Genomic DNA, 22,554 nt, shown 5'->3' on the forward strand with positions numbered 1-22,554 from the left:
TTCTAGTTTTTTAAAAATAATGATCAACTCTTCCTCTGCCCCTTGCTAACTTGCACATGCTCTCAAATAAGACTCTTTGTATGCATCAAACTGGTAAGAGATTTGATCAGAGTATTCACTTATGTTTCTCAAAATTTTTTATGGAGTGAACCTACTATGTTTCTGCACAAGGACTATGCAAAGTAGCAAAATACTGTTTCATAATATATTTCTATTGGGTAGCTACTGTTGGAATTGTGATACAGTTGGGAGTTGGAATAAAGAACCATGGTTTTTTCCCTCCGATAAAACATCAGATTTAGATAAATCTAAAAAATGTATAATTTTAGATAAGAACTTTTCTGACATTAACTTTTTCTTCTCAGTGGGTATCTTAACTTAGGTAGCTTGGAAGTTGAGTGCATTTCCCCAAAACCGTGTTATTGGGAATGACTATAATCTGGACACTGGCCATTTCTGTATCTTGATTGGGCAGAGGCTTGGCATCCATTCTGAAAGCTGTCGTGGATTGGTCTTTGGAGAGCATGGAGACTTGAGTGGTAAGCCTAAAAGCACCACTGAGCTGTGCATTCTCTGAAAGATATTTATACTATGTTGATCATAGAGATAGTTCATCATAAAGTAAAATAGCTCCTGAGTGGGGGAAAAAGCACTTTTATTCCACTCTAGACCCTTTTAGTAGTGTATTTAAGCACATTTTTATAATAATCTACCAGAAAAACTCACAAATTTGAAAACAGAACATTATTACAATCCTATGTATGGAAGATTAAAAGACTTTTTTTTTTTTTTTAAGTTTATTTATTTTGAGAGAAAGCACACACCCGTGAGAGAGTGGGTGAGGGGCAAAGAGAGGGGAGAGAATCCCAAGCAGGCTCTGAGCTCTCCGTACAGAGCCTGACATGGGGCTCGATCTCCTGAACAGTGAGACTATGACCCGAGCTGGAACTGAGTCAGATGCTTAACTAACTGAGCCACCAAGGCACCCGAAGATTATAAGACTTTCTTAATACAGCACTAAGTAATATGATATAGTTTATATTTAACTTGGAACACTCTAGAAAGGTCAGTACTGTAATCTGAGTAACACGAATTCTTAATATTAACAGAGAAAATTACAGAGGAGAGGTGCTGTGATGATAGTGTTTAGTTTTTTCTAAGAACCCTTGAAATCCATTAATATAAAACTTGGTTATGGAAGACTTGAAGTGATAAAAGTTAAAGCTTATCTCTAGTTGAAAGTTTAAAATTGTCACTTCCTTGTTTGGAGAATCTTCACTGAGATGATACAATTATGGGCTCTATCCCTGGAGATTTTAGTTTAGTAGATTTGGGGCAGGACTTAGACTCTGAATTTTTGACAGTTCTGTCGAACATTGCTATTTGAAAACCACTTGGAGGGCGCCTGGGTGGCTCAGTTGGTTAAGTGTCCAACTTCAGCTCAGGTCATGATCTCACAGTTCATGGGTTCAAGCCCCGTGTTGGGCTTTGTGCTGACAGCTCAGAGCTTGGAGCTTGCTTCAGATTCTGTCTCCCTCTCTCTCTGCTCCTCCCCAGTTGTACTCTGTCTCTGTCTCTAAAATAAACACTAAAAAAAACACTCGGCAGTTGTAACAGTTTTGCTAAGGTTTAAAAAACTATTGTTATATAATACCATGTAATAAAAGGACTTTTGATGTCTTTTTTCTTAGTTCCTGTATGGAGTGGAGTGGGGTCCTTCTGAAGGATCTGAACTCAGATATAGGAACTGATAAAGATCCTGAGCAGCGGGAGAATGTCCAGAAAGTAGTAGTTGCCAGGTAAGACGTTAGTTTTGCATTTTCAGTATTTTGGAAGCTAGACGTGAGCCTGAATTCTGCCAGGGGGATGAGATTAGTTTAAGTATACATTGTTACATTTCCCATACTTTTCATTAGCACTTCTTTCATTTTTGTGTGATCATATTCACCAGATTAAAATTTTTACTCAGTTTTGAGAAAGTGGGGGGGGGGGAGGGGGGGCGGGGAGAGAAAATATGAGAATCCCAAGCAGACTCCATGCAGTTGGCACGAGCCTGATGTGGGGCTCGAACCCACAAGCCGTGAGATCATGACCTGAGCTGAGACACTTAACCGACTGAGCCACCCACCCAGGTGCCCCACCAGATTATAAATTCTTAAGTAGTCCAGGACTGAGTCTTACTCATTGCTGAGCCTAACTGTAAACACAGTAGGCAATGACTTGTTGAATGACAATATATTCTTTTAAATTGTTATACAGTCTTCACTGTTAGTGGTAAAATTGATTTCATATTAATTATTGTATCTGTATACTTACCCTCATGACTGTTTATCTTAACCAACTGCTATATTTCTAGGGGAAATTATTGAAGGGGATATTTCAGTTTTGTGGCATTGTCATACCAGCTGCCATAAAATGGATGTTCAAATGACAATTATTTCTCCACAGTAGTTACGAGATGATTAAAAAGAAAGGATATACTTCTTGGGAGTGTTGCCCTATCTGTAGCTGATTTAACAAAGTATTTTGAAGAATCTTAGGAGAGTGCATCCAGTTTCCACCATAAGTAAGGTAGGGATGTGCATGCATGAAAAATTATTTAACATTAACATAAAACAGGAATAAAAACATTGATGAGAGACAATTTTTTAAAAATATTTTTGAGAGAGAGAGCATGCATGCACAGGGCAGAGACAGATGGAGACAGAATCCAAAGCAGGCTCTGGGCTGTCAGCACAGAGCCCTATGCGAGGCTCGAACTCACAAACCATGATAACGTGATCCGAGCCAAAGTCGGACACTTAACCGACTGAGCCACCCAGGGGCCCCAAGGGACAATTAAAGTCTATTCTTTGTTGCTGCTGAAGAGGCAGAGAAAGGGGGATGGTGGTGGTACAGGAACTTATCTTTGTAGACTTCTGTCCTAGTATTTATTAGATTCAAGTACATAAGTGTTTTTTTGTATGTTTATACTGGTTAACACTGGGAAACACTGTGGGTAGGTCTTGCTCCATTTTGAACTGCTCTCTAGAGTTCCAATTACGTCCAATGAAGAGACGTAAGAAGGAAGCACTAGTCACAAAAGTATTAGCAGTTAGTCTCCTGGGGAAGGGGAAGTTGAGGCCTGGGTAAGACTCCTTTGCTAGTCTGAATGTGACAGGTTAAAGCAAAATGGAATTACATCACTGGGAATAACGTGATAGGAACTTTGAAGTGATTCCCTGAATGGTATGGAGATAAGAAGGAGAGTGATTCCCAGCAAACATGGCAAGAGGCTGGGGCCTGTGTAGAAAGATGGCTGGTGAATCGGAACAGTAAATATGTCTAACCGCGTTTTAGATTGTTCTCTGTCCCACTGGTCTATTTTTCTGCCACAGTTCATACTACAAAGCTGTTAAATTCTCATTCACCCGGCCGTTTCTTTGCTGTTTCTCATACTGCAGACCTTTATTAGAAGAAAGAAAGGAATAATTTTCAAGCCTTTACTTTCAGAGCCTCTATGGAATAAAAGAAGAAGTATTCCTTGTTGTTCCTTGTATCCTGGGAGAGAATGGTATTACAGATCTCAGGAAGGTAAAGGTGACCCCTGAAGAGGGGTCTCGTTTGAAAAAGAGTGCAGACACTCTTTGGGAAATTCAGAAGGGGCTCGAGCTTTCAAGTTACTTAAGGCTGCCATTCTGAAGTTATGGAAGAAGAGACCGTGGTTATAGGATATGTATCAAACTTCCGAATAAACCTGAATTCCTAAAAGTGGAAAAAGGGAAAACAGTGACTTCTCTGTTTAGCAGCTGGGGGTTGGAGGATAGTTTATGCAATTGCTACATGACTGCAGTTCTGGCACACGCAAGCGTGTGTTTGCCATTTGGTCCAAAATGAATGGATGATGTGTGTTTACTGTGTTTACAGAGGTTCTAATTCTTTTGTCCTGGCTGGCCGATACCTATGTTCATTTATACCCTATAAAAAAGCTACAACTTCCTCTACAATATAAAAATGAACATACACACAAAAATGCTAGTTCCAAAACTAATATTAAATCAAACCTTGATTTGACCTTGCTCGCTTTTATTCTGATAATTTTTATAAAAGATCTGAACTGTATAAACCCTTGACGGATGACTGAGACCAAGGTGGGCATTCTTCTCTTGGGAGAAATATAGGGTAGGCTGCCTAGCTTCCTAAACGTTTTAAAACACTTGAAATTAGAATGTTCCTTTTTTTGTAATCTTGTGAATTTTCTACCTCATTTTGATAGAGAAAATTCTATTTAGAAATTCTGTTCTATTTAAATTCCTGTTTCTGCAGGAAACAGCCCACTGGGTGGTCCCAACGTGGCTGTAGAATCACACACCAGGAAGACTGACTTCATGTGACAATAAAAGGAGGCACTCTACCTTCCTAAACTGTGGCCAGACCGTCTTGCCCAATTAACGTAACTCTCAGGTGTGTAGCCTGCACTTGCCACTCTGTTCCTTTCTTCTTGGTGAGACCGGTTATGGTTTGGTTAGGCCTAGAAAGGAAACAGATCTAGGCAAGGACTGGTAGGAGGGTACCACATAGGACCTTTAACAGAAAAAGCCCCTTACATCCCTCGGTTTCAAATATTTCAAAAGTTAGATTTCCATATGGTATATTCCATATTAAATACAATTCACTTTGTAGATTACAGAATAAATAATGCTAAATTTTAACTTGATGGATATTATGCTTTGTTAGGATTTCATTGATTTTTCCTAAAAATGTTGAATAAAGAGAAAAATTATGCAACAAATTTTATTTAGCATAGTCAGTCCCAACATTCAGCACAAAAAGTTTACAGAGGATAGAAAGTGCATTAATAAAAGCCAGTCTTTACCAAAAGAAAACAGAAAATATATTATTGATTCAAAATATTTTACACTTGAATGATAAACTGCAATAACTTATTCTGGGCACCTACTGATAAGAGAAAGAAAGAGAAGAAAAGAACGCTTTAAGAAGAGCTCAATCTCCAGCTGATATCAGAGAAGTCAGTAGAGGTCACTGAGACCGGCAGTCTTTCTTGCTTTTTGCATTAGTGCCCTCAGCTGGAACTGTTTACGGGACAGAAGACGTACATGCTGGGAGGGGGAAAAAGTTTCAACAGTTTAGAACGGATTTGACCAAGGCAGGAAGTATCAGACAGTTTGTAACTTAGATGCGATCTAAGAACCCTAAACTTGTATCAACCGTCCTTTGGAACCAATATTTCATTACATGTAGCTTTTTTAAACTCGTTTTTAAACTAGATTGATGCTGGCAGGTTGTGCTATGAGATCCTGTAAAGGATTACTTCACAGGGAAGCATGACATTACAAGATCTGGCTCAGGAGTTTGAACTACATCTTGAGATTAACCAAGATACCAGGGAAACTAGAACTGCAATCCTAACAAAAGTTACTAAAAATGTTACGACCGCCTGCACTTGGCAAAAAGCAGAGGAATGAGCAGCATAAACCAGCTTTTGTCCAATGCCTAGCAACAGCATACCTCTCGGGCCTCTCTGCGTGCACCTTTCCCTAAGCTAGGCCGCCCAAGCAGGAACAGCATATGAAGGGAGAGAGGCCTCATCTTGGGTCTCTGATTTCTAGCTGGATATTCATGTGCTTGCACCAGATCCAAGACCGGTTTGGCCACTTAATCACAGCGAGAGAGGCAAGATCAGCAAGCGACCCAAGCAGCCAGCCGGCCCCGCGTGTGCACTGAAGCAGCTGAATCAAATACCCTAAAAGAGGGCTGCTATTCTCCTAAAACCACACTCCCCGATCCAACAGAGAGCAGTAGCCAAGCTAACTCACTGGATCTTCACGTCTGTACGTTAGCATTAAGCCTAAAACAACCTTCATTCAGAAGGGCTCTGGTACGAGCAGGGCAGCCCAATACTTTGCAGGGCTGTTCGATCTGGGAAAACAGCTCTAAAATTAGGCAACTCTAAGAAAATTAACAGGGAAATATGAAAACAGAACCCAAAACGGGTGGGGTCGTCAGTGATCTTACTTTAGATGGTGTATGACTTGAAAGAACCAACGGAAATCTGATTGTATCTGACCCACGCAGCACAGTGGAAAGACACAGGCAGGAATGACTACATTCAGCTTGGTGCTGCCTTGGGGGATGGGAAGTACAGCCACTAGTCCACCTTTCTTCCCCTCCCAGGGGGATCCTCAGCCCTGTGTAGGTGACATCACACTGCTCACAGCCACAGATCTCACTTGCTGTCTTTGGGAACACAAGGGATTTTAACTTCCCCTACGGAGAAACCCTCCTGGTTTGTGGTTTTCAAGGTCAGTGCCTCTAAAGCATGAGTTCTGAGATCCTGGAAAGCAGAGTGAGGAAGACATACCTTCAGGAAGACATCCAGATCTATTACTCCCCGTCTCAAGGCTTCTCCCAGGTAAAAGATAGTGTCTTCAATAGCATTTTCTTCTGCATACAGATTTAGGATTTGTTTGTATAGTGGGGCTGTGGGAATGATAACTTCATCAATATCATTGTTTTCAGACTGATTTTCCATTTTCTCCAGAGCAGAACTGAGTTCTTCATCCTTCTTTCTCAAAAGTTCTATGTTTTTATCAACCTCAGCCTGAAAACAAAACAGTCCAAGTATGAGGACTTCATACGAATTGTACATAAGCATCTACCAGTCAAGCATCTACAACTCAACTCTACAGAAACAGCCTTGCGAAATAAAAAAAGCAATACTTAAACAACACATGGTCGATTTTAATGTTTCAGATAACATATTGGCCAACGGCAGAGGAAAAGGTGTGATGTAATATATGCCGAGTGAAGACGGAATAATGTTGAAAACACTACACTGAGCACATCCAGTGGCAGTGATAAGCTTGTCACTTATCAGTGACAGATGATGTTGCAAATTAAGCCATCACACAACGTATTTTCCAGCAGCAGGTTCCCTCCATGAAAATAAAGGACGTCTTTCTTCCAAATAAGTGGGCAGCTGCTACGGAGGAATAACTTGCCTCAGTCTACACGGAGGATGAACCCAAAGAACCCCACACACTTGAACTTTAGTTACAAGATACTGCTGCTGGTTGTGGGCTCCGAACTCGACCAGTCTCTACCTACACTCTGCAGATCTCCTTCATGCCTTAGAACTCTCTCAAATTCTTATTTCCCGGTTAACTGTCGGGCATCATCAAGCACTGAAACAATCCTCCACTGAGTCGGAAGCTCATCTCTCAGGGTGAAGGTACAAGGAAAAATGCTCTAAATACCATCTACCTCCCCACTGCAAACACAGGCTCCATTTCTAACAAGCTATCCAGAAGCTATATTCAAATTCTTAACGACCAGAAAATTCGTGTTAATTTTCTGAACTCGTACTAGACCCACAGTCCAGGGTAACCAAGGTGTACATGTCCAAAAATCACAAGTATTCAGTGAGTTACTTACTACTTCTTGATCTAAACGGGTGACCATCTCTTCCAGTTTCTGGTGACCTTTTTTCAGGTCTTCCTCTGTTCGTTTCAAGGCATTGAGCTCGGCCTGGGCGCGATCCATTTCCTCCTTCATTCGCCATCTCAGCTTGTCACTGACTGCTGAGATGAGAGAGGCTCGGATGGTGTCCTCACTGATGGTGCCATCCCTACTGGGACCTGCACAGGAAAAAGGCAGAAACCACTTGCTTATTTCCCAGGCACTTTCTACTCCTTTTGTGGGACAAAATGAGTGGACACTTTCAAAGTGGGAGGAAAGGACAAATGGGATAAATTTATGCCAAAGAAAAACACTTGATTCAGGTCAAGGGCATTCTCAGGTTTCGCTAAGCTGAAGTAGAGAGGAACCCACCGTAGAGGCCAATAAGAAGACCGAGAACAGGCAGTTTCCTTGATGTAAGGGTAATAAGGCTTCCCTTCAAGACTTTTACTCCTTTACTCTTTACCGAAAGAACAGGAAAGAACAAATGAGCAAAAGAGAGTGATGTACAGAAAATCCAACAGCTGATAAATGTCCCTTCCTATATAATGTGCCTTCTATAATTTCCTTGCATATTTCATATCAAATAAACTTATCCCTCTGATACTTGCTTCAAAAGGTTCTCCCAATAACAGAAGTATGTATTTTCTTCATGACTACCAGTGTCCTTCAATTGGGGTCCTGATTCAGCAAATGTGTAAATAATTACATTTATCTGTCACTGCCTATAGTGAATAAAAACTGATTACAGACTAATTTACAAAGTATCACTTCCACTTTGAGCTGAAAATTTTTGGAGACAATTAGTTACACCCATGGGGTTGGGGGGGGGGACGACCCCACCCCTTTAGTCCGTTTGCAAAATGTATCCAAACTCTTACCATTCATGTTCTCACATCATAGGCCTGTTCCTAGTACCAAAAAGGTGCACTGTTTCTAAAATGAAATTGAGCTTTCCAAATGATAGGCAGCCAGCTCCACACGGGCTCTTCGGTGTCCTTGTCTGTCCACAGTTCTTGATGTTCCATAAGCTGGTCGGTCACCCTACTTTTTAATTAGTAAAGCTGTCTTCCTACAGAAGGTGGTTCATACCAGGTTACCCTGAATGTTTTTCCGGCTTTTTGCAAGTAACATTGGGACATTCTCTGGTTTCATAGGTTTTGAAAGGAAGAGTCTAAGTCTAAAGTCTAAGTCTAAAAGTCTAAGTTCTGCTTTTCTTTCTTTTTTTATTTCCACCACAGAAGAACTGTTTTTTCCTGACTTGGGTTTTCTTCTTCTTATGAGGGAAAATGAGTATAGACAGTGTCTCCATGGCCAGGTTTTCCTAGGAGTGTCCTTCATCCACTTGTCCTGAGGACACAGCTTGCACACAGTGAGAGGGAGAGCCCAGGATCAGCCCCGCAGTGTGCACTCCTTCTCACTCCAAGGACCTCCCCTCTTCCCTGCTAGAAACCTCTTGCTGAGGACAGCCCAGACGGTATCCATCTTACAGGGTTCACAGAGAGGCAAGAGGCAGTTAATCCTTTCTGGCTGATTATTAACATACAAATCCATAAGGTATGTACTTTCCAGAATTCATTTCTCATTTTACAAGAGTATTTCAGCTTATTTTGTATTTCTGAAAAGCAAAAGTGTTAACTCGGGTAACTTGTGCTTTGGAATTCAGAATGGCAAAACAAGAGGGCAACCACATTTCCCCTATGAAGGGGATGTTTTCCACATCCTTGGCCTCTTAATACCTAACTTTTCCAAAGATTCTCGTCGGTTTACCAACTACTGCACCACCTCTGGGCTCATTCCCCTAATTTTTCTTGCTGTTTTCCTGTCTGACCGCCTCTGTATTCACATCTTCCCCTACAGAGACCAGGATGACTTGAGCAACTTTCTCCCGTTCACTAATTCATGTCTCCATCCATTCCTTCTTGCACCTTTGACCTCTCTTTCTACCACTCCTGCTTCCTGTGAGCAGCTCCCCTCAGCCCTGACTTCTTGCCCATCTCTCAGTCTCATGGGTAGGCTCTCTGCTGAGGCGGCCTCTCTCACATTCTGTCAGACCACCAGGCCTCCTAACTCCAAAGGCCTCACCTGCCAAACACAACCTGATCCAAATCCTCAATCCTTCTGACTCTTAAAGCTCTAGCAGCCTTTTATCATCTTGCCACAACGGCCAAAAATCCTCAGGACATCTTCAAAGGACTGAAACCATCAGATGGGAGTTCTCCACTCTTCTCCCACTCTCCTTTGAAACAAGAATCCTCACCCCTTTAACTATGGAACTATGGTTTGACTCCTCACTGTTCAGAAGCACTACCTTCCCTTTTACAGGAAGACAACTTGTGTTCCTCTAGATCTTTCCAAAAGACCACATGCTTTTATGCTGTCATCTGTTCTTCCTCCTAATCTGATTAGTCTAAGCACAGTGACTTTTTTTCCACTCTGCTCTTGGCTAAGGAAAGGTCTGTTTATTCACCTCTCTTCCTAGCCCAGAGCCGTGGACAATCTTTGCAATGCTATTCTCTCTAGTTCTTTCCTCTGAGTTCAAGGCCAGTCTTATCCAGCATCACTCTAACCCATACACATACTCAAGGGGAGGTGATATTACTCCTCTAAGAAGATGAAAGCTGGTTCTCAGAAAGTGAAAACCTCTTGTTCTTTTTATGTACAGAGTGGAGATATACATACAGTATGTAAACAGATATATAGTATAATATACAGTATTAACAGTTCACAGGAGGGATGATTAAGGGAAAAAATGTCTAAAAAGGCTCCTGAGGAGGATAATGAAGAAAGAAAGGTTAACACTGCTGTAATCCATCTGTGTGATTCTTGCTTTTCTGCCAGATATTTTTCCGGCCTTGTCACCATGTCCCAACCTCATCCCCCAAATTATGGTCTACATTTGTTACAACACTTAAATTATACTGATCACAACCTATGAAAGGCAAACTTCCTGAAGGCCTTGCACGTGCTCTACTTACTTCCCTGCTGGATGATTCTGCTTTTTTCCATAGCCAGCCCTACCTCTTTCACTAACAAACTCTCAAGTCATTCTAACTAACAAAAACAGTTTAATGTTCTTAAATATCAGATCCCACCTTCTACCATTAAATATGGTTAAGACTAACCCCCACTAGGTGCACCTGGGTGGCTCAGTCGGTTAAGCATCCAACTTCAGCTCAGGTCATGAACTTGTGGCTCGTGGGTTCGAGCCCCGTGTTGGGCTCTGTGCTGACAGCTCAGAGACTGGATGGAGCCTGCTTCGGATTCTGTGTCTCCCTCTCTCTCTGTTCATCCCCTACTTGCACTCTGTCTCTCTCGCTCTCAAAAATAAAGATTAAAAAGAAAAAAAGACTAACTTCCACTAATGATCTTCCCTCTATTCGCCATAATTAATTCCCAATACTTCTTACTATATTTATCAGTTTAAGAACATACTTTGAACTTTAAAAATACCCCAGAGTACAAAAAAGAGAAAGGTGTATTTTAAAAACTTCCTGAAACTAGAATTTCAAGATGGGAAGGGCAGTGTAGATCTCTGGAAAAGGAGGCACGTGCTAACCTAAATCTGGGCTGGGCCACCACCCGTTACAAACCAGGAATTGGGGATTCCTATACTCTGGAGTTTCTGTTTTTGTTGCAATAGAGACTAGGTCAGAAACTCAGAGGTAGGTTGTTACAGAAACATGTTTATTCCACCCCGTATTAAGTTGTTTCAATAACTTATTTTTCAGATTTAACTGCAATTAGCATTTTTTCTAACCTTTTCAATTTGTTGTGAGAAACCAAAACCATAAATTGGTTTTCACCACCCTGGCAAAAATGGCAGATCAAAGCAAGTCAGAGAGATTGAATTCTGGCAGTATGTCCTGGTAAAAATTTGGCTGTCCCACTGGGGACAGGAACAGTATCTTGAAAGAATTTGACTTCTGAAGGACTCAGCATTGAATTGTGGTAGCTGCTCAGCCAAAATTATTTGAGTAAATGGAAGCAGTGAGTGTTAAAATGTGCAGTGTGAAATATTTTACTCTATTGTTTGCTTTTCAACACCCTTTCCAACACATGTCCCTTCAAGGCGGTAGAGCGATGTGGCCAATCATATGTAGCACTTAGTGTTCCATTCATCTATGTAGAAGTTATCTGAAATAATAAAGGATTAAGGGTCTTATTTTGTAACTAGCCAGGGTTTTTCACACACAAACACATCAAATTTTGTTAAAATTATTACACTAAAATGGACCGACTTACACTGATGTGAAGTTTTAAAATTTCTTTTTAAAAATACACATTTAAATTCTGGAATTTCTGTTGTTTCTCTTATAAAATACACGAGAACAAATGTTACCATACAGCACCAAATAAGGCCATCCAAGTAAGTCTCTAGCTGAAGCCATGAGCACTCAAAATGGCAGCCAAGCTGAGGCAGCAGGTGCCTGCTTTCAATAAAGGTCACAGTTCACCCGAGGCGGGTGGAAATGCCAAGATTAGACCTCGTCCTTTCCTCTGCCACACACAGACCTTACATATGGTATATTTAAACATTTAAATCCACCTACTTTCTAAAAAGAAGAGAACTGTAATTAAGATCTGAAATATGAATGCCAAAGAAGAAAATCTATTAAAATTCAAAATTCGATGCACCTTGACACTTTAAGGGATTGTTTAAACAAATAAGAAAAGAGACTTGATGACAGATTCTCTTCTGCTTGATCACTTTTCAAACCAAAATTTTTTTCCTCAAATGTCTTAAGAGAAATTTTAATTTTCTTTGTACCTGCTCTAATAAGCCTTGGGTTAAACAGAGTTTGTGGCAAACGCCATGCATCAAGTCCCCACACAGTGACCTTTACCCATGCAGAGTCAGATTTCAGAAGTGCCCTTCTACAATTCCAGATTAGCAGCAATTGAAAAGGTAACAACGATTTTGAGAAACAGCTGTAATTAAAACTTCATTTAAATGTCAGGTAGGATTCAATTATTGAACCTAATCCTTAGGAATTACAACATAATTAAAAAAAAATTTTTTTTTCTACTATTAGGAAACCAATAAGCTACTCGACAGATCTGATAATTCAACAAATAATTTAGGCTAGTATCTTCAAAGTGCACTAGTATAGACTACTTGATTTAAAACTGTCTTTAAACACTTAATCAGTTTTATTTACCTCCTAACAGTACTTACTAAATGATCACTGTTTCCTGTAACTCAAAAAGATCATTTATATTAGAGAATCCAGGGCAATCCCAAAGTAAAGTACAAGATAACTAAACAGTAAACTTTAAACACATTCAATTTATTTAAAAACAAAAACAGTACATCCCCTTCTCTCTTTCTCCAACTGCTGCCCTCTGGCAACCACCCCTCTCCTGTTCCCTAGATCTGTGAGCCTGGCTGGCTTATCTATTGCTTGGCTTATTTATTTTTAAGATTTCACAAGTAAGCAACATCATATAGGGGTGCCTGGGTGGCTCAGTCGGTTGAACATCCGACTTTGGCTCAGGTCATGATCTCACGGCTTGGGAGTTCCAGGCCTGCATCGGGCTCTGTGCTGACAGCTCAGAGCCTGGAACCTGCTTCAGATTCTGTGTCTCCCTCTCTCTGTCTGCCCCTCTGCCACTCACTCTCTCTCTCTCAAAAATAAGTAAAAAACATTATAAGCAACATCATATGGTATTTGTCCTTCTCTGACTTATTTATAACTAAACACAGTAAACTTTTCTGAACTCTAACCAGCAAAAGTGAATCACCTGCACAGCGTTTTTACTTCAGGATGTTACTTACTCAGTCCCACACAATGGTCTTTGGTTTGGCATCTGTGCTACAGATCAAACTATGGAGCCTAAGCAATCCCAAACGGTGCTTTACCGGATCAAGCCCATTTGGATCACTCGATCAAGTCCCATTATTTCCTTTTATAATAAAAACACACAAAAATAGGTCAATCTCTGATATAGGAAGAACATTCAAATAACTATATGGATAAAGGCATTCTGATTCATGCTAGTAAGTGCACACCTGGCAAATTCATTAAGCTGCTTACAAAGGCTTTTATTTATAGTCTTTGAATATGTAAGCTTCTAATACTACTACCAGCCTCTGTGTGGGTTATGGAACTTTTCTTCCAAAGAAATCAGGGAACCTCAATTTATCTTTTTTTTAAAAAATATTTATTTTGGGAGAGAAAGAATGTGAGCAAGCAGGGGAGGGGGAGAGAGAGAGAGAATGAGAATCCCAAGCAGGCTCCATGATGTTAGCACACAGTCTGACACGAGGAGCCATCTCACGAACCATGAGATCATGACCTGAGCCGAAATCAGAGTCGGACGCTTAACCTACTGAGCCACCCAGGTGCACCTCAATTTATCTTTTAAACGCCGTCAGAGCATTACTCTTTATTTAAGCTCTAGAAAGTCTCTGTAACCACAGTCAGTAAGAAAAAAGTGGACTTAAGGAAAACCATCAGTTTACACTTCTCGAAAAAAAACACACACCGCAAAGAAAAGTTTACGTTAGTTTACATAAAAATTCAAGTTTTCAAAAGTAGAGGAAAGTAGGTATGAACCTCATTAAAGTAGAACACCAAAGCGGTAGCTACTACAAAAGGACACAGTGCTACCCAATCATTCGATGATCATAAAAACCGAGAGGCGTTACTAGCAGGCGTGAGCACAAAGGCCAGTTAATTTGAAGGACAGTAAAATTCCATCCTTAAAAAAGATGGGTCAGAATCAAAGTCATTCCTTAAGATTATTTTGTGAAAGAGAACAATTTAAAAACCTACAATGTTAGAAGTATCCTATGGAACCCCAGGAAGCCAAATGAATCAGCAATCAGCTACTCCTACCCTTCATACACCAAAAAAAAAAAAAAAAAAAAAAAAAAGTTAAAATCCAGTATCAATTTAGATAAAGGCCTTTTTTTTAAAGCTTTCAAAATTTATTATTATTTTGGATTTCTGCAGCAGAAAAGATTTTAAACATTTAGCACAGCAAGCCCCTTGGCAAGCCCTCACTGACTGCCCACAAGGGAAGAAAATGCTACTTTACCCTGAAGACAAGGCAGGTCTTCCCAAAGGCAGTCTGTGAAAGACTGTGGAGGAGAGGTGCCCAAAGCCACACACAAGCGTGAACCAGTATGCCCACATTGAGCGGGGTGCCATATTCGGGAAGGTCAATTTTTGTATGCTAAACTCATGAATCCAGGATGACAAGAGAGGGAAGACCAGTATTAGACAAGACAGTCAAGAAAACCTTGTCATGTTTACTAGTCTCAATCCTCAAAGGAATGTTACTCAATAGGAAGCTTATTTTCCTTAAGTTTTTTTTCTCTTTATTAAATATGGACCAACAACAAATGGAAAAATGTAGAAATAATTCTGCTGCAGCATTTACACGATTTTCTGCTAATATTAAAAAATATATGTAGTCTTAATGTTTATTTTGAGAGAGAGAGAGCGAGAGAATGAATGAATGAGCAGGGAAGGGGCAGAGAGAGGGAGCAAGAGAATCCCAAGCAGGCTTCGTGCTATCAGCACAAAGCCTGATGTGGGGCTAGAATTCACCAACCATGAGATAATGACCTGAGCGAAACCAAGAGTAGGACGCTTAACTGACTGAACCACCCAGGTGCCCCTCTGCTCCTAACATTTTAAAACAAGACTTAACAAACACAAAACCAGTTTCTGAAATGTCTTTTAACAGTACCCTACCAAACTAAATGTTTCTGATCCTTGTTTATGATTGAGTTTAGGAACAAAATCTTAAAAGGATATGATTAAATTCTGATGCTGAGATAATACAGCATTAAGGAAGATTTCCAAAAGAAATTCTAGAATAGGTATTGGCTTTAACTTTAGGGGTACCATTCATAATTTTCTAGTAAAGAATGGAGGCCAGATTGCCTCCTGTTGTGTCACACATAGCATATGATAACCCAATAATTAAGGACATACTTTTAGTTATTTTAGACAAAATTACACGAATTACATAAGACTGCGTAGGTGTGCTACTTTGGACCTTGCTAACGTATAATAGTTTGTCCAAAATTATTTCACATAATAAGGGTATTCATATATTAAAGGCATCAGGGTGAATGTGATGAGTATCATCAATTGAATACTTAACATATTTTCCTAAGCATCTTGTTTAATAATAGCTCCAGCTATCATTTTCCCAAAAGATGACAAGAAACAAAAAATAACGGTGGAGATAAGCATTCTCCAATGTTGCTATTATTAAACTATAATAAACTAAAAATGATACTATATGTATGTTAAAGGGTCTAAAGTCTAGTATTCAGAATTGTAAATCAACTATAATCATCTACATAGCCTGCTGAAATAAATCAAACTCCAAAGAGAACTTTTCACACTGCTGAGACTAGGATTGAGGGAGTGCCAAACTTTTAAGCCTCAGTGCATTGGACAGGGACAGAGTGGCTGGGGGGGGGGGCTGGCGTGGGGTAGGGGGGAAGACACCACCTAATGCCTCACCTAGTGCTCCTACCCATCATTTTTTAGGGATCTTGTATGGGTCATTTGTCCTATATCCCACTTGGATATGTCCTATATACAGGATCTTGTATAATATCTATCTTATATACATGTATCTTATATCATGTATCAGTATCATGGACAGAGTCCAATCTTAACTCTGCCAGTAATAAATAAAATAAAAATAAAATCTTTGTGGTAAGTATCAATACGTATTACCATTTAGATTTTTTTTATCTTTTTTGATATGTAAACAGGTTTCTTCCTTCATTACCTACTGACTACCAAAGTATGTAACAAATTCAGTGTGACGTTAAGTAACTTTTCAACAGAGTCTAGACAACGGAAAGAGTCCTCGGGAACTATGGCTTTGAGGTTTTGTGGAAATTCGTTTTGTTTTGTAAATGTAAAATCCATTATAAAAATAAAGTTTGGTTAGCATACACTGAATAGCTACAGCTAAAACTATTAACAGTATTTGCATGTTCTGCTTTAAAAATAGTCCAAAGTTAAATCTGATTTGGGCCCTAACATACCCCTCTGTGAAATAGAAACTGAAGTCCTATGGCAATGGAACAATGTAAAGGAAATGCTGCGAAGTGCGACCAGTAAGTTAGGATATACCCAATGGCTTTATGCTACTAACTGATAAGATTTTAAAGGAGAAAAACTCTAAGCTAGCCTGCTGGGGAATTTGAAACATGGCTGTGAGATCTAACACATGCAATCATATCACAGGGGAGGGGGACACTGAAGCTAACCGGGCTGGTCAGAAATCACACGTAACTGACTCTCCAGCACTAGGATGGCCAAAGCTTATATTGGCCATTATTACGATCAGTTAACAACTCTACCAAAACATTCTGAAACGAGCCCTTGCAAAGTAGCTTAATGTTCTGTTAGGAATAGGAGTAAAGGTATCCAAGTGGGATATAGGACGAATGACAAGATAAACTTGTCCAGTCTCAAAAAGAAACTATGGAAAACAAAGTACACATCATGTGTGTCAAGGGAAAAAAGTTCCTAATACTTAAGATTTATGTAGTTCTTTGTGTTGGAAATACCAAAAGGAGTTGTACGTAAAGATGTGAGGCTTGTTCTTTTTGTCAGCATCTTTTAAAATAGAGACATTATGTCATATACATAACGTAAAACTTTCCATTTGGAAAGTGGACATGGATTTCCATTTGAATGGAAAGGTTAACGACATACATCCTAAAGGCACATCTACCCCTTCATAGATGGATTCAAAGAACTCTTTCTCAAGGTGTGAATTATTACATGATTACTTTCAAGGATGAGAATCTTAACAACAGATCCAAAGTGTCCAAAGAACAGATTCTCTTCAGGGTCAAGTCCTAGGCCAGAAGCACCTCATTTTGTTATTTTGTCTCCTCAAAGTTTCAAAACACTTAGGTAAATCACAGTTGAGACAACTGTAACCACTCTCTGATAAAAGGACATCACTGATATGAAGTAAACCTAGAGACCCTGGCACAAAGCAAGTATGGCCGATAGTACATGCTCTGATAAACTTCATAAAGGAGCCAATTAGTCCACTGACTTTCTTCTCCAAAAGATGCTCATCTGTTTTCACATATATCCAGGCTAGGGAAATCTAAGTACCGTATCTGTTAATAGTTCAACACACACAAAGTTCATGAAAGAAAATATGTGACCCACAGCAAAGAGTGAAAAGAGTCAATCAGATTTATTTTTATGCCTCTATCGAAGGCTCATTTATATAATGATAGATCAACCACCTACTTCAAGTTCTGGATTATAGGACATTGACCATTAAGAGTTTTTCCTGCAACAAGGAAGAGTATAATATTTCACATGGAAAAGTGAAACGCACTTTTCACAACAGGAGACTCTGACTTTCCTTATGGGAGAAATTCAGTTTTGAAGAGTACTTACCAACAGTGGCCACTGGAGGCTGGGAAGGATACTGAGAACTCGCTGTGGCAGGATACTGACCACCAGGTGGGTAAGGACAGCCTGGGTAGCCACTAAAAAGAGAGCAAAAAACATTAAATGTTAATATGACAAAGATACTAGAGTATCTTTAAGAATCCCATTCAGGAAGTTAAGTTTGAGATGTTTTATCAGTTAATGACTTTTAGAGTTACGAGTGTCTTCTCAAGCAAAGTGGTATAGAAATTCCATTAACGACACTGGATTTACTCCTAAGTAAATGGTTAAAATACTCTTGCTTGGCCCTGGTTATTTGAGGGTCATCTTCACAGGAGCAGAAAGCAACTAGAGTATTTCTAAGGGCAGTTCAATGGTATCAGAACTGCAAACAACATATATATATATATATATATATATATATATATATATATTTTTTTTTTTTTTTTTTTTTTTTTTTTTTTTTTTTTTTTTTTTTTTTTGCCTGTGGTTCATTGATAAGCTTTGTGAATATCTGATCTGAAAATTCTCTTTAAAGTTTTAAAAATTTTCTTCTCACTCTATGGATAGTTTGTGTCACTCATGTATTCGTATCAGAGAAGGAACTTTCCTTAGAAGTATTCTCCTCCAATCTTTTATCCAACACTGTTTTATAAATGTCATTAACAAATGATCATCTGACAAATGGTCATACTTCTCTACTCAACACTAAATACCATTTTGATGTCACTTCCAACTAATGGTCCTAAATTTGCATTCTGGAAAACCACTTGAATAGCAGGAGACTTCCAACATTTCCCCCTCTGTCTTGTCTTCTCTTCTTTGGGTGATCTTTTAAATTCCTTCAACCATTCTTCACAGGACATGATTTTTAGGTCTAATCACTCTCCTCTGAATGTTCACTAGTTTGCTAGTGTTTCACTTACGATGGAGAAGAAAAGTAAAACAAGATGACTACTAGCTACCTGTTAATTGTGATTAGTCACCAGATCTATGGCATTTGCAATTCTGATCAATATGCCTTTTACAAGTCCATTAAAATTACTGATTAAAAACAGCCAGTTCAGGAGCAAGAGCTCTGAGTTTGGAGTCAGTAATCCCCTTTCAGTGTAGTGGCTCAAAGATTCTACCAGCTCACACTTTGTAACTTGTCCCCAAGAAAAACATTTTGTACAGTGTGTTCAAGATTCAGTGTAATCACAATACCATCTATCAGTATAAAAAACAAAATCAAAGAAGAAAAAAATGAAGCATTTATGTTCTTAGCAGATACATGCCAAAGGCTACTGAATGGTACTTTTATTTCTAGTCTTTAGTAGCCCTGCTACCATGGTGCAAGGAAATGGTGCCAATCTTACATTTCTTAATCTACAGTTTTGAAAACTGGGATAGCAGTGCCTGGGTGGGTGGCTCAGTCAGTTAAGTGACTCTTGATTTCAGCTCGGGTCGTGATCTCATCATTTGTGAGGTGGAGCCTGGCATCGGGCTCTGTGCTGACAGCATGGAGCCTGCTTGGGATTCATTCTTTGTCTTTCTCTCTTTCTCTCTCTCTCTCTCTCCTCCCCACCTCCCTGCTCACATGCATGGGTGCTGTCTCTCTCTTAAAATAAATAAATGAATAAACATTAAAAAAAAACTGGGATAGGGGCGCCTGGGTGGCGCAGTCGGTTAAGCGTCCGATTTCAGCCAGGTCACGATCTCGCGGTCCGTGAGTTCGAGCCCCGCGTCTGGCTCTGGGCTGATGGCTCAGAGCCTGGAGCCTGTTTCCGATTCTGTGTCTCCCTCTCTCTCTGCCCCTCCCCCATTCATGCTCTGTCTCTCTCTGTCCCAAAAATAAATAAACGTTGAAAAAAAAAAAAAAACTGGGATAAATATGTTTTCTTCCGGGGTTACTCCCATTTTGCACCTTTTTAAAGACAATCTGTGATTACTGCTGAATTTTTCAGTAACTTGGTATAAAACTTTTCTAGGTCTACAGGTATTAGCTTCCAAGAATTCCTTTGTCCCTTAGTTTGTTCCATTTTTTTTCTTCATGGTTATTCTCTATGTTCAGGGTTAATAATTTTTCTTGAGTAAAGAATTAGTTGAATAGTACTATTTTCTATCTTTGTGCATTATTAAACTAGTTGCCTTAGGCAGCAAATCTTTTCCAAACTTTTAAAGAGCCTTTTTTAAACTAAGTATTTAAAAAGAATTTTCCAACACTCTAATGTTCCTTTTTCTTGACATACTCCTTCAAATTTTACTTTTTATTATATTTAAGGCACTGTTTCTAAGTGCTTGTGTAGGTGCTAAGATATGAATCCATTTCTTCCTCAGTCCTGATTGGATCAAGGAAACAACAAATGCTAAGTAAAAATTCAAGAGATGTAGAATGGAAAATCACTATCAGAGATCAGGGAAGGTTTCGGGAGATCTGTAATATCTATGAAGGTTGTACGTTTATTCTCTTTAATTCCTTTACTCATAACCCTATATTCTCCAGCCACACTACATACAGTGTTTCCCTATTCTTTCCTGGGATTTGGGGGAGCTATCACACTTTTGCTTACATAAAATGAGTGGGTTGGACTTGAGAATTGGTAACTATCCCCTAAGTTGTAAAATGTTGTAACTTTTTGCTGCTCTTTGCTTTGGTATTCGGAAATACCAAATTTCCTTTTTTTTTTTTTTTAATGTTTATTTATTTTGAGAGCAGGCGGAGGGCAGAGAAAGAGAATCCCAAGTAGGCTCTGTGCTGTCTGTGCAAAGCCTGACGTGTGGCTTGATCTCATGAACTATGAGATCGTGACCTGAGATGAAAACAGGAGTTGGATATGTAACCAACTGAGCCACCCAGGCGCCCCTGAATCTCCTGTAAGGTCATCCTCATGAATCAGTTCTCTCATTTATGAAGCTATTGCTGAGCTCCCACTTCTGAAACAGATGTGAAGTTCTATTTATCGCAGCACTTACCATTTTCTGTCTTTTCTGATACCAGGAACTGGTTCCTAATATCTTATTACATGCTTGCTAGTACACATACCCAAACTGGAACAACTATTCTTGACATACCTTTTAGGTGCCTTGTATACATGCTGCAGGTGCTAAATTAAACTTTCAAAGGATCTTAAGCTTTGGAAGAGAACTTAGAGATCATCTAGTCCAACTTTCTATAGCAAGAATAAAGACTCATATTCACTGTTTTAAGATAAAGATTCTTCTTGAGTCACTGATTTATTAATTCTCCTTTAGGACAAAGGGAGAAGAGAAAGAGGTTCTGAAGTTCTTCGGCCAAAACCTTTTATATACAGAAAGAAACAGATGGCAATTTGAATATAGTTACCTTTAATGACTCATTAGCATATTATTTATATTTTGAGATTAAAAGTTACATTTCAAAGGAAAAAACCCATCAAATTTCTAAAAAATAGCTGTCTCAAAAAGGAACTTCTTGGGTGTCTGGGTGGCACAGTTGGTTAAGATTTAGCTTTTGATTTCAGCTCAGGTCATGATCTCACAGTTGCTGACCTAGAGCCCTGCATTGGGCTCTGTGCTGGGGCAGCACAGAGCCTGCTTGAGATTCTCTCTTCCTCTCTCAAAAATAAACAAACATTAAAAAAAAAAAAAAAAACTTAAAAAAGGACTTCTTACAAATAACCTCACAAAAGACACTTTTATAGTTACCTGATTAAGATTTACAGTTTTGTAATATTTTCCACCTTCATTTTTATCTATGAGTTTCTTTGAAATGGCTTTATTGTTCAGAAGCCCACTTTCTTACTATACTTCCAACAACCATTTCCTCAGGTCCAAAGTTCTTTCTTATTAGCAACTATTAATTGTAAAGCCTTGTAATTTCAAGGCTTCAGACAAGAAGATCTAATTTCTAGAAGTAAATCAGAAAATTAAAGGCCTCAAGAAATCTAAAACTTATAGCCTGTTTATATATCACAATCATAGGAATCGTTATTTTTTTTTTTTTTTTAATTTTTTTTTTTCAACGTTTATTTTTTTTTGGGACAGAGAGAGACAGAGCATGAACGGGGGAGGGGCAGAGAGAGAGGGAGACACAGAATCGGAAACAAGCTCCAGGCTCCGAGCCATCAGCCCAGAGCCCGACGCGGGGCTCGAACTCGCGGACCGCGAGATCGTGACCTGGCTGAAGTCGGACGCTTAACCGACTGCGCCACCCAGGCGCCCCAACAATCATAGGAATCGTTATTGCCCCTGACAGATGTTCATCTAGTCTCTGTTTACATCTCTAATGTAACAGAATGCTTACTATCTTATAAAGCAAGTCTCTGAAATTAAGAAAGACCCAGAAATAAATGAGACTGCTAAATTTCACTTATAAAATCCTGTATATTTTATATGTACATACATCATATATATGTAGCCAGGAAAGCTCGCTACATTTATCTGTGAGGGTTATATGAAGCTAAAGAGTTAAGCAGGGTTAAAAATTTCTTGTTAATAAAGTGGCTAGAAATCTCATCTGGGCACCAGTATATGCCAGTCTTGCATTTTAAGTCAGCCCAAAGACCACCTTTGGAATGTATTCCTAGATTACCACTGAAACAAGTACACATGTGAACCATGGGTTAATAATTATTTCTCATTGATTTTCTAGTGTGTCTTACTCATAAGACTGATGTATTAATTTAACTGACCTGAGTTATGTTATCATCAAATGGAAAATAAAGGTTGGTAG

General features: G+C 39.3%; 1 protein-coding gene across 1 annotated transcript in view; it reads right to left on the reverse strand.

Moving 5' to 3' along the window:
* Positions 1-4,755: 4,755 nt before the first annotated feature.
* TSG101 (tumor susceptibility 101) overlaps positions 4,756-22,554 on the reverse strand; it is a 38,477-nt gene continuing 20,678 nt past the window's right edge. The window contains exons 7-10 of the mRNA XM_030333135.2: positions 17,868-17,959; positions 7,435-7,637; positions 6,362-6,601; positions 4,756-5,099 (exon numbers count right to left, since the gene is read on the reverse strand). Of these exons, the coding sequence (XP_030188995.1) occupies positions 5,010-5,099; positions 6,362-6,601; positions 7,435-7,637; positions 17,868-17,959 (625 nt within the window). The 3' untranslated portion in view covers positions 4,756-5,009. The remainder of the gene's footprint in view (positions 5,100-6,361; positions 6,602-7,434; positions 7,638-17,867; positions 17,960-22,554) is intronic.

Source organism: Lynx canadensis, chromosome D1 (genome assembly GCF_007474595.2).
Source record: "Lynx canadensis isolate LIC74 chromosome D1, mLynCan4.pri.v2, whole genome shotgun sequence".
NCBI lineage: Eukaryota > Metazoa > Chordata > Mammalia > Carnivora > Felidae > Lynx > Lynx canadensis.